This window comes from Rhinoderma darwinii, chromosome 10 (genome assembly GCF_050947455.1).
Source record: "Rhinoderma darwinii isolate aRhiDar2 chromosome 10, aRhiDar2.hap1, whole genome shotgun sequence".
NCBI classification, from domain to species: domain Eukaryota; kingdom Metazoa; phylum Chordata; class Amphibia; order Anura; family Rhinodermatidae; genus Rhinoderma; species Rhinoderma darwinii.
In genome coordinates this window covers 74608997-74622541 of record NC_134696.1, presented here as the reverse complement: position 1 = coordinate 74622541, position 13545 = coordinate 74608997, and the positions used below count along the sequence as shown (strand labels likewise).

General features: G+C 41.4%; 1 protein-coding gene across 2 annotated transcripts in view; it reads right to left on the bottom strand.

The window, feature by feature from the left end:
* Positions 1-217: 217 nt before the first annotated feature.
* HINFP (histone H4 transcription factor) overlaps positions 218-13545 on the bottom strand; it is an 80029-nt gene continuing 66701 nt past the window's right edge. For both annotated transcript variants that reach the window (XM_075840082.1, XM_075840083.1), the window contains exons 8-9: positions 6849-6973; positions 218-1713 (exon numbers count right to left, since the gene is read on the bottom strand). In XM_075840082.1, coding sequence (XP_075696197.1) covers positions 1494-1713; positions 6849-6973 — 345 coding nt within the window. In that variant the 3' untranslated portion in view covers positions 218-1493. The remainder of the gene's footprint in view (positions 1714-6848; positions 6974-13545) is intronic.

Sequence of the window (13545 nt, the reverse complement as noted above, 5' to 3'; positions counted from 1 at the left end):
ACGACAGATATCAAACTTACTGGAAGGTAATTACACTGTTCCACCTTCTTAAATATTGGTAAAACATCAGCCGCCCTCCCATCCTGTTCCCAAAAAAACCATTAGAAGACAGAATGCAACTCTGGACTCTAATATAGGCTAGAAAACTCATGCAACATAAGTTATGCAATGTATTTACAAACCTAACTTTTTATGTAAATTTTAACGAAGTACAAACAGTAGTCAGAAAGAGTGCTCGGCTGTTTTTCTAACTCCCATTGAAGTAAATGGAGAGACATAGACATGCACATGCCCAGCTACCTCTCTTTTCGTTCTTGTCATGGATGCAGTGGTTACCTTATAAGTCGGGACTGGGATACATAGTACGGTTAAAAAGACATATGTACCTCAACTAAGGGATGGGAGATGGGAAGGGATATGAGTAAACTTTCTTGCAACTATCAGACATTTATCCTGGAGATATACCTTAAATTTCTGAAGGGAATACACCTTTAATGAGTGTAACATTGGAAAAGCCCTGAAACTATCGTGGTAAATCCCAGGGGTAGGAGGAGTAGAGATCCAATACTATGGAGATAATACTTGAAACCGATTTCTTATTGTGCATTTTACCAGTAAATATATTGAATAAATGTCTTTGCTTTTGCAGGGATTTCTCTACAATAATAGATTTAATACGTTGAGGCAAAGCCGGAGACATCTTGGACGGGTACATGGGAAGATATTTCTATCTGAAGAATGAGACACTGGCAATCTTTTGTAAGTAATACTATTTCTTACCTTATCCTCTTCCATTTATGACAATATTATAAATAGTGCTGAATTGAATGCACAAACCTTGATTACACTAGGACCCAAAAAAAACAATTATTATACAAAATGAACATCAACCAGAAATAGGAAGGAATCGCTAAGTCATGCCATTGTAAGAATCTTTTAGTCCAATAGTGGGGAAACTGCTCTGGTTAATATAGACAAATGCGCAGATCATATGTTTGGGTACAAATGTAATAAATTGGCAGATTTATATTAAAAAAATGTTAAAATGTCAGTTTAAAAAGGGCCCAGTTAACCATAAGTGATGGTAAATAGTTACCTAAAGCAGTCAAGATTTTAATCAAATCATCTGAAACTGCTGTTGGATGGTTTCTGTTACTTATAAATGTAGTCCATTGATAACTGCATTGTTGTAATTCAGGTCTTTGGACTTGCCATTTAAGGAGTTTAGCCAGCCATCTATGACCAAGTACAGTTCTGACCATTTGACAAAGGGACCAGTCAGATATTTAACAGACGTTCATCTTCTGGTTTCTTATATAAAGCACCTGAGCGAGATGACGTTGGGTATCTAGAAGACTAAACTAATTCAAGAACCTGTGGAAGAATGTGAAGTTCTTAAGGCTCTAAGTTAAGGATTTCTCCAAAGAATTTACAGTCCCAAATACAGGCCTCTTGACCTTTGTTCATAAGAAATGTCTTTACTAAGCAAGTGATCATTGTGACAGCAATCTGTAGTCCTTTTCTACTGCAGTCCTCTCATAATCTACTCCGTCAGATCCTGTACTTGCTCCTTCACTTAAAACCAGACAGGTAGGGGGTTCATCCAGGGGTTCTCCTTGCTTCTCACGCTCTTTCATCAGTTGTTCTGTCAATTCTACACTTTCATATCTCACCAGCTGCAAACGTAGAAAGCCATCATCATGCTCCTTATACCTGTCAAGTAAAAATTAAAACAGGAAATGTAAAATATCGTTATATATGAAAACATATCTATACATAAAAGATGAAAACATAAAATCAATTGAATTTGATTTCTGCAGCAGACTTTAGTCCTGTATTGTAAAGAAATAGATTTTTTTTTTTCAGAATCTTTAATCGCACTGTGAGACCATTACAAAATGTTATAAACTTTCAGGAGATTACTAAAATTAAAGGGAATGTGTCATGGTTTTATTTTTAGTTTCATTAATTTGTTCCAAATTCTTATGCACATTGGATTTAAGTGTCATAAACATTTAATTATTTGTTTTTCAATTAAACTCATGGATGGTATTGTGTCCTAGGGATCTTTGGATCGTTGTAATCAATCTCAGACACCTGTGATAATTAGTTTGGCAGGTGTGCGCAATCAAAGGAAAACTACTTAAGAAGGACGTTCCACATTATTAAGCCGGCCACAGGTTTCAAGCAATATGGGAAAGAAAAAGGATCTCTCTGCTGCCGAAAAGCGTGAAATAGTGCAATACCTTGGACAAGATATGAAAACTTTGGATATTTCAAGAAAACGTAAGCGTGATCATCGTACTGTGAAAAGATTTGTGGCTGATTCAGAGCACAGACAGGTTCGTTCAGATAAAGGCATAATGAGGAAGGTTTCTGCCAGACAAATTAATAGGATTAGGAGAGCAGCTGCTAAAATGCCATTGCAAAGCAGCAAACAGGTATTTGAAGCCGCTGGTGCCTCTGGAGTCCCGCGAACCTCAAGGTGTAGGATCCTCCAGAGGTTTGCAAGTGTGCATAAAGCTATTATTCGGCTACCCCTAAACAATGCTCACAAGCAGAAACGGTTGCAGTGGGCTCAGAAATACATGAAGACTAATTTTCAAACCGTGTTGTTTACTGATGAGTGCCGTGCAACCCAGGATGGTCCAGATGGATTGAGTAGTGGATAGTTGGTCAATGGCCACCAAGTCCCAACAAGGCTGCGACGTCAGCAAGGAGGTGGCGGAGTCATGTTTTGGGCTGGAATCATGGGGAGAGAGCTGGTAGGCCCCTTTAGGGTCCCTGACGGTGTGAAAATGACCTCTGCAAAGTAGTTTATGACTGACCACTTTCTTCTGTGGTACAAAAAGAAGAACCGTGCCTTCCGTAGCAAAATTATCTTCATGCATGACAATGCACCATCTCATGCTGCAAAGAATACCTCTGTGTCATTGGCTGCTATGGGCATAAAAGGAGAGAAAAACTCATGGAGTGGGAGGCAATTCTATGAGGGTGGGAGGCAGTTCACATCAAAACAGAAGCTCTGGGAGGCTATTCTGATATCCTGCAAAGATATTTAAGCAGAAACTGTCCAAATACTCACAAATTCAATGGATGCAAGAATTGTGAAGGCGATATCAAAGGGGTCCTATGTTAACATGTAACTTGGCCTGCTAAGTTTTTTTTGATTGAAAGAACTTTTGATTTCTGTAAATATGACCTCCTGGTGCTGCAAATTCAACAATTGACCATTTTAGTTCTCTTTACAACCTTTAAAATGTTTTAATCTCTGTTGTGCATAATAATGTGAAACAGTGCATTTTGAGTTTTTTTACTTCTAAAAAAAATATCTGTTATTATTAGATTTGTTCAATAAAATTCGCATTATACTCCGACGGTTGAGGGCTTGAAGATTATACTGACTGTCATTTGCATCGACTATTTAGGAAAATCAGCGGAAAACAACATTTGCATAATAATTTGGAGCGCAGTGTATATTGTACCATTAAATTTGCACATGTCTACACAAATAATAATTGTACATAAGTATTCATCCCCTGAAAGTCAATACTTTGTGGAGGCACCTTTTGCTGCAATTACAGATGCAAGTCTCTTGTGGTACGTCTCCATTAGCTTATATATATATATATACACATATACATATATACACACACACACATATATATATATATACACACACACACACACACACACACACACACACACATATATATATACACATATATAGACACTGGGATTTCATGGGAAGTGCTGGGTTAGCACCACATATAGCATTTCTTATAATGGCCAAAAAGTTTTATTTTAGTGTTATCTGTTCAATTAAACTCTCAAAATGGCTAGAAAAAGAGAGCTTTCATGTGAAACTCGACAGTCTATTCTTGTTCTTAGAAATTAAGGCTATTCCATGCGAGAAATTGCCAAGAAACTGAAGATTTCCTACAACGGTGTGTACTACTCCCTTCAGAGGACAGCACAAACAGGCTCTAACCAGAGTAGAAAGAGAAGTGGGAGGCCCCGCTGCACAACTGAGCAACTAGACAAGTACAATAGAGTCTCTAGTTTGAGAAATAGATGCCTCACAGGTCCTCAACTAGCAGCTTCATTAAATAGTACCCGCAAAACGCCAGTGTCACCGTCTACAGTGAAGAGGCGACTCCGGGATGCTGGCCTTCAGGGCAGAGTGGTAAAGAAAAAGCCATATCTGAGACTGGCTAATAAAAGGAAAAGATTAATATGGGCAAAAGCACACAGACATTGGACAGAGGAAGATTGGAAAACAGTGTTATGGACAGACGAATCGAAGTTTGAGGTGTTTGGATCACACAGAAGAACATTTGTGAGACGCAGAACAACTGAAAAATGCTGGAAGAGTGCCTGACGCCATCTGTCAAGCATGGTGGAGGTAATGTGATGGTCTGGAATTGCTTTGGTGCTGGTAAAGTGGGAGATTTGTACAAGGTAAAAGTGATTTTGAATAAGGAAGGCTATCACTCCATTTTGCAACGCCATACCCTGTGGACAGCGCTTGATTGGAGCCAATTTCATCCTACAACAGGACAATGACCCAAAGCACACCTCCAAATTATGCAAGAACTATTTAGGGAAGAAGCAGGCAGCTGGTATTCTATCTGTAATGGAGTGGCCAGCGCAGTCACCAGATCTCAACCCCATAGAGCTGTTGTGGGAGCAGCTTGACCGTATGGTACGCAAGAAGTGCCCATCAAGCCAATCCAACTTGTGGGAGGGCCTTCTGGAAGCATGGGGTGAAATTTCTCCCGATTACCTCAACAAATTAACAGCTAGAATGCCAAAGGTCTGCAATGCTGTAATTGCTGCAAATTTTCTAGTCATTTTGCAACTCATTTGATAAATAGAAGTGTGAGTTTTCATGGAAAACACAAAATTGTCTGGGTGCCCCCTAACTTTTGAACGGTAGTGTGTGTGTGTGTGTGTGTATATATATATATATATATATATATATATATATATATATATATATATACACATATACACACAAACATATACACACACACACATACATACACAACTTTTCAGGTTCAGGTTATGCCCTTTCTAAGCATCTACTATATGACATGCTGGGAGTGGCGATTTCATGGTAGTAGTGGAGCCCCAGCCACTCAGCTTTCCCTCCCCATCTCTTTTTCCGCACTTAAGAAATAAAATGCATGTAAATAACGCGTGCAGCAGTGGTCTGGTGAGTTAGGTCTCCATTGTTTCACAGAAGCAGCAAGGTAAAACCTGGTGGTTTCTTGGGAAAGCTGGGACTCATAGCAGCAGGCGAGGTACAATGTATTCACATTTTTCATTTACTTTATTTGAAAAATAAATACAAAAATATCCCATACCTAAATTTTTCCTCCACGTGATACATCCCCTTTAAGCTGGCCATACACATAAGATAACAGTTGGCCCTGAAAAAGTTTATAAACCTCCATCTCTTGTTAAAAAATTCAAGTGGAAAACGAGATAAGCGGTGATAAGACAGCTGTGCCAATGCTCATCTTCTGAGAGATCAAAGGACCGAGGATACTGAAATCCAACATGAACAATCCTTTGGTCCTTCAACAGTAACCGAATGGTCAACTGCACTATAAAACTGATTAAGTACTCAAATAAAAAAAAACACTGAAATGCGCCATTTCCTGTATGTGATATCAATAATGCTACATGACAGTGAAAAACAGTCGTGTGACGGATGCTTATTTTCACGGCCGTCATATGGCCGTTTACAGAATAAGGTTTTATGGGTGTATTCACATGCCCATTTTTTTTAATGGTCCGTGAATAATGGCCATCAAATTAGGATATGTCCTATTTTTGGCCGTTTTCATGGCCAGACGGATTCCATAGAACTCAATGGATCAGTTTTTAACTAATCAATCCTTGTAACGGCCGGTAAAAACTGATCTTGGCCGAGAACTCCCCAGAAACTGCGCTAATTTGAGCGCTGAGCCCAGGGAAGCCCTTGAACTTAACGGTCCATTTATGGACATTGATGTCGGGCCTTCAACAATGGAGTCCCCAGCCAGAGGATAGCAAGATCTCTGGCCAGGGACGCCTGTCTTGGGAAAGCCCTTTATTTCACGATCTATATATGGACAGTGATGTCAAGGGCTCCCTCTGACCCCCCTGTAGATAGCCCCCCCAGAGATGGAACCTCTTCCTCCCCCCTGTAGATCATGCCACTGTAGATCCCTGTAGGTGCGGAGCCCACAGCCAGACCCCGCTCTTCCCGGGGATTCTGCTCCCGGAGAAGTCCCTGGCGTCACTATCCATATATGGACAGCGATGTCATGGGCTGCTCCTGGAGCGGAATCCCAGGCCAGAGTGCTGCAGACGGTCAGGCAGGGGATTCCGCTCTTAGAGGGATTCCCTAAGCCCTAAAAAAGTTATAAAATTGTATTAATTCCTCACTGTAGTAAAGATTACCGCTTGTTGTTATTCAGTAGTAACATTAATTGTTTACCTCCAGTGGATAAAATTCTGTCCTGGTTAGTGTGATGCACGGCTCGTTACAGTTACAGTATGTGTATCAGAATTGTGTCTAGCGATCCCAGCACCTGTGTGTCCATTACATGACCATGGACAGAATTTCATTCGCTGGAAGTAAACAATAAATGTTTCTACTATGTTTCTAACCCCTTTAACCATGCAAAAAAATATTTGTATTTCTAAAAAAAAATATAGCACAACACACCACCAGAAACATACACAGGCAAAACCTGTAGAATGTCTTTCTACATTATTTGCTTTATCATGGAAATGTGGAATCAGCACAGAATAATGTGGACAAAAAATAGCATTGGGATTACATTACAAGATACCTAAATCGAGGGTGTCCAGATGGCCACTTGAAATGATGCTTCTTACGCAAGTGAACAGTGAGGTTGTTTCCTCGAGTGAAGCATTTCTCACACACGTGGCACTTGTACCTGGGAGCAGAATCCCCCTAAAGATAAGAAAAAAAAAAAAAAGCTTATGTATAGAAAAATAGTAGCATTCTAAAAGTTACCAGCATCTAGAGAACTGCCTGAAACTAAATATAAAATTCGTAAAGTTGTCCTCCTCGGACATAAAAAAAATAATATTGAGATATTTCCCAATTAATCTGTGTGACAAACCCAGTGGGAGCTGTAGTCCTAGCCATATTGGTTTAGATCAAATCTGTGGCACTCTGCAAGTTGTCTGGGTGCTGTACGTAGGGTTCCCACCCCGTAGATACTTGCAATGAAAAACTCAAGCACTCCTTCGGTTGAAATATGCAAAATAGGTTTATTTTAAATAAGGCAATATAAGAGAAAAGGTGTAACGTTTCGGCCACAATCCGCCTTTATCAAACTCTGCAAACAAAACGCATTTTATTTGCAGAGTTTGATAAATGCCGGATTGTGGCCGAAACATTACACCTTTTCTCTTATATTGCCTTATTTAAAATAAACCTATTTTGCATATTTCAACCGAAGGAGTGCTTGAGTTTTTCATTGCAAATAGCCATATTGGTTGTCATTCAGGTTTTCCAGAAGCAGATATAACCAAAAAGCTTGAAATAATGTTTAATGAGGCTCTGTCACCAGTTTATAACTGGCCTATATCCTACCTAATCTAATAGGCGCTTTAATGTAGATAACAACAGTTGTTTGTTTGTTTTTTACCAAGTTTAGATAATTTTTAGTTTTATGCTAATTTGTCCTTAATGCCCAACTGGGCGTTTTTTTACTTTTCACCAAATGGGCGTTGTAAAGAAAAGTGTATGACGCGGACCAATTCGCATCATACATTTCTCTTCATTCATGCCCATCTTGTTTCACAGAACAGCGGGATCTCGCGAGATCATGCTGTGATTGGAGTTCCTCCCACAGGTCCTTCACCGGAGCCATGGATGACGGAACAGAAATCGCCTCCAGCCGTTGCAGATTTCGATAAACGTCCTGGCACAGCTGGGGGCGATATCTGTTGACTCTTCCGTCGTCCGGTGAAGGACCTGTGGGAGGTAGACCCGTCTCAGCGTGATCTTGCGAGATCACGCTGTGCTGGGTAACAAGCTGGGCATGATTGAAGAGAAGTGTATGACGCTTATTGGTCAGGGTCTTACACACTTTTATTTACAACGCCCACTTGGTGAAAAGTAAAAAAAAAAACGCCCAGTTGGGCATTAAGGACAAATTAGCATAAAATTAAAATGATCATAACTTGGTCAAAAATAAACGTTTGTAAACAAAAAACTTGTTATCTACATTAAAGTGCTTATTAGATAGGATATAGTATAGGGCAGTTATAAACTGGTGACAGAGCCTCTTTAAAAAATGAACTTTAACTGGGGATAACTGAACAAGAGAAGGACCTGGGTATTCCGGTAACAAATAAGCTAAGCGGCACTCAATGTCAGGCAGCAGCTGCAAAAGCAGATAGGGTTTTATGGTGTATAAAAAGAGATATATTAAAAACCCGGGATTCAAATGTAATATTACCAGTGTATAAATCCCTTGTAAGGCAACATCTAGAATATGGACATAGGAGAACTGGAGAGGGTGCAAAGGTGGGCAACTAGATTATTAAATGGGAGGGGAGGTGCCGCTTACAATGAAAGGCTACAAAAATTGGGCTTGTTCAGCTTAGAAAAAAGACATCTTAGAGGGGATCTTATTAATATGTAGAAGTATATTTGTGGTAAATACAGAGAACTAGCACGTGATCTGTTCCTTCCAAGGACTCTACAAAGGACAAGGGGACTCCCATCGCGTGTGGAAGAAAGACGTTTCAGACATCAATATAGAAAAGGATTCTTTACAGTTCGAGTGGTCAAGCTATGGAATGCCCTTCCCCAAGACGTAGTGATGGCATATACTATGTTAGCATTTATAAAAAGGCTAGAAGCCTATTTATTTACGAATGGTATTGAGGGTTATAATTATTTAAGCAATGAATGACGGGTAAAGGTTGAACCTGATGGACCTGTGTCTTTTTTCAACCTGTGTAACTACCAGATACAATATCTTCTATGCGGAGTTATCAGTGATTGAAGTTACAGGCCAGGAGCCTGAAGTAATTAGTGCTCATATGACAACACTTCCTGTTTTGATATTGATTAACATGGACTATATGGGAGTTGTGCAACTTCAAGCACTGATAGTGTGACATCAGGAGAGTCCAGCTGTGCCACAATTGGCATTAAAGAGAAAGTTTCACTAGCCCATATATGTGCAGCTAAGTGCACAGTGTTATAGGAACTGCTGCACAGACCCTGGGGCACTTAAAACTACCTGTCTAGCCTACTCCGTTTTTGAGATATCTGTGCTGTTATATTTGGCGCCCGACATGTAAATTACCCCCTGTACTCTGTGGGGCGTTTCTTTTCATGGACAGGCCGGGGGGCGTGATACTTAGTGCTCGGACACTGTCCAATCAGCTACGGACAGTGTCAGAGCGGCTTGTGCGGTGTGATCTCTCTCTCGTTAGATCACACACTCTTGTCATCACTGTCCCACAAGAGCTGAAAGGAGGAGAGCGCGTGCGCGCAGCCCCGCCACCACCGCTACAGAACAGAAGGAGGAGAATAATTCATTCACATTCTTCTTCTCCTCTTGTTCCGTTGCGGCTGCAGCAGCGGTGCCGAGGATGTGCACAGTGCGCACGCTCTCCCCTCTCCAGCTCTTGTCTGATAGTGATGACAAGACTGTGAGATCTCACGAAAGAGATCCAAGAGCACAAACCGCTGACATTGTCAGTAGCTGATTGGACAGTGTCAGAGTGCCAAATATCTCGCCCCCTGCCCTTTCCATTAATGAAACGTCCCATTGACAGTACTGGCGGTAATTTACATAGCGGGCACCAAATCTAACAGCAGCGTTATCTCAAAAACGGAGGAGGCTAGACAGGTAGTTTAAAGTGCTCCTGAGTCTGAGCAGCAGTGCCTATAACATGGTGAACTCAGCTACACATATATGGGCTAGTAAAAGGTTCTCTTTGACAAAAGTATGGACTGGCAGAAGAACAACATGGTGCCACATCAGCCATAAATGTAGAGGCAGAGAATGTAGCCTGTGCCCTCTCAGTGCTGGTCAGATAGAAGACCATTGGAGGAGCAAACAAACAGATGAAGAATAATAAATACCTATAACTGTATGTGAGGACTAAATAACACCCCGTAGGGAAAAAATAATAACACAAAATACCACAAGAAATTTGAAAAAATATATATATCCTTTATTACAATAAGTACAAGAACTTATTGTACTTATTGTAATAAAGGATATATATATTTTTTCAAATTTCTTGTGGTATTTTGTGTTATTATTTTTTCCCTACGGGGTGTTATTTAGTCCTCACATACAGTTATATATATTTATTGTCTGTTCTCTCTTGATATGTGTGGACGTTTACCATAACGTTTAAAATCAGGTCTGGTTCTATATAGGTATTTTTTATAAACAGATGAAGAAGTCCATTGAGGTCTGCCAGGGGCACCGTCTGTGGAGATCACCATGATCAATGACTCCTCAACATCACGTTTCTGGGTTATGGCTGCAAAGACTGCACACCATGATGCACACACCAGCAACTGACAGTAAAGCTCCAGCAGCCGCCAGAGTCCTGTGCAGTATTTCCTAGGGATCCGTAGCCAGCAGGCACCCTTACTTTGCTGCAAAGCTCCTATTGATTATACAGGGACTTAGCTAGGGGGGGCATGTGCCCCGGGCGCGACTTAGAGGGGGTGCCAGGGCCGCACCGTCCATTACGGCTGCCTGCTGCCTCTCTGAGGGGTCGGCGGCGCCACTGAAAGCAGCCACAGCCACCCCCTCCTGCACTATAATTGTACCTGCGTCTAAAGGACACAGGTACAATTAGAAGCAATGAATGGCCGGGTACATTCAGCGCCTTTCTGCGAGTGAAGCGGCGCGATACTTTGCGCCGCTTGCGTCGTTGAAAGGCGCTAATTGACAGGGAAAGTCATCGCGCTGCTTGCGTCATTCAACCCAAGACCACCTGCGCAGAAGAGAGCAGGTCTCCATTGCCGCTGGGGAGCACTATATACAGGGGTGGGCTATATGTGGAGAACTATATACAGGGGTGGGCTATATGTGGAGCACTATATACAGGGGTGGGCTGTGGAGCACTATAGGGGGAGCTATATGTGGGACACTATGTAAAGGGGTGGGCCATATGGGGAGCACCATCTACAGGGGGCTCTATGGCGGGCACTAGCTACAGGGGGAAGGTGTGTGCGTGGGACACAGTGTATGGTGCTATTATAATTAGAGGTTCAGTGTATGGCGATATTATATGTAGGGGCATAGTGTGTGGTATAATAAGAACTTTATCTTTGTTTATAGGTGTAGAAATGTTTGAAAAGTGAGAAGCTGAAGCCATCTGAGCGGCAAACTGCAGAAATGGGCTGTGACCGGGAGAAGTCATCATAGAGCTCTGGACCGGATGGAGAAAAAGAACTAGTATCAGAGACATCACCGGTAAGTCACTTAATGTAAATGTTTATTCTGCCTCTAATCAGCACTGTAGTCACTATATGATCTGCAGCGAGATGATGGGTTGTATGATTATGATAGGATTTTTTTCTTGTGAAACATCAACTCCCAGCATATCCTTACCATTGTTCGGGCCATGCTGGGAGCTGGAAACAATTTAGTGCAAACCTATACGACAGGGGTTGCACTAAATTGAGCTGCATGTGTGCTGGTGTTGTATATATGTACAGAGCTTTGTTCTGGTACTATATATATGTACAGAGCTTGGTTCTGGGGCTGTATTTATATACAGAGCTTTGTTCTGGTGCTGCATATATGTAATGACCTTGATTCTGGAGCTGTATTTATGTACGGAACTTGGTTCTGGTACTGTATATATTTAATGAGCTGTGTTCTGGTGCTGTATATATGTACAGAGCTTGGTACTGGAGCTGTATTTATGTACAGAGCTTGGTACTGGAGCTGTATTTATGTACGGAGCTTTGTTCTGATGCTGTATTTATATACGGAGCTTTGTTCTGGTGCTGTATATATGTAATGTGCTTTGTTCTGGTGCGGTGTATAGAACTATATTGCTTGTAAAATGTACAAATGTTTTTATGCTCGAGTTACATAAAAAAAAAATGTGGAAAAGAAATAACACCTAATTGATTGGTAGAGAAAGCAAACATTGCGCGGGGGAAGGAGATGTCGGGAAAGAGGTTTGGGAAGGGTGCCAAACTGAATCTTTGCCCCGGGTGCTGGAGAACCTAGCTGCACCTCTGGATTATAGTAAGAGCAGCAGAGATTTCCTGCTGGCTAAAGATGCCCAGGAGACACTGCACAGGGCTCTGTCTGCTACTGGAAGTTTACAGTCATGTGCTGGAGTGTGCAAAATTGGTGTCTGTAGTGTAGTTTATTAGCACAATCCTCCTACTTTCTAAATTAGGTTCCTCCATCGCGGCGGAGTTCCACCGTCGCTGTTGAACTCAATTGCTGTCGAGTTAATCTATGGCTGCGGAGGTCCTCCATTGCTGCCGAAAAGCTCCAGTGCTGCTGTATGCCTCTATCCATGCTGTGTGCCTCACTTCCGCCGTGTGCCTTCATTGCCGGTGAGCTCATTTACGGTTGTCGAGACCCTCCATGGCTGCTGAGTTCCTCCAATGCTGCTGAGCTCCTTCATTGCTGTGGAGCTCCTCCATCACTGTGGTGTTCCTCCTTCCCTGCGGAGTCTCTCCATTGCTGCTGAGTTGCAGAGTTATTATATAGGGTAGATAAACTCTCTGAATATGCCAGCTAAAAAGCAGCAGAAAAAGGGCAATTCTCAACGCAGATCAGGGAACTGCCTACTAGAATTCCAGAAAGGGAAAAACTCCCAAAATTTGGATAAATTCCTTAGCTCCCCCTTGTCATCTGGCATAAGAACATATAAGACTTTGCCTGCTTTAACACCTAAGCAAGGAGATAAAAGGTACTACATCTATAAACTCTTTAGGAGAAGAAGTGGTCTCACCTTATGAAAGTGATTAGAATATGTTTAAAAGATCACATTTTGCATGGACTCGATCTTGTATGGTAGGCGTCCATTTTGGAGCATTGGAATCTATCTTGTGGCCTGAAGCAGCCATCTTGAGATTAATAAGTAAAAACTAATATACTAATCTAAGTCAGAAGTTGCCTTGAAACAATTCTGTTAGGTGTTCTTGAATTGAATGTTTTTATTATTCTTGTAAGGACCAAATCAATCATCTTTGGGAGAATGACATTGTTTAACATAAGGGAGGGGGTTAGCATTGAAGAAGGGCTTTGTTTAAATGATTTAATGTTGTGCCATCTTATCTGCAGTCTCCATTCTCTATTGAGATTAGAAGTAGAGACACATTAACTTGTGTGTGTCTCCTCCATGTAACAAGGGACAGGCCACCTGGGGGGACCTTAAAGGGTGAAGAATCATTATAATACTTTGAAATAGTCTCATTGGCTGAATCAGAGTCATCATATTGTAGAGGATTGGCTGAAATCAAAGCCTACACCTTTTCTGTCATCATACTTCTATACTTGT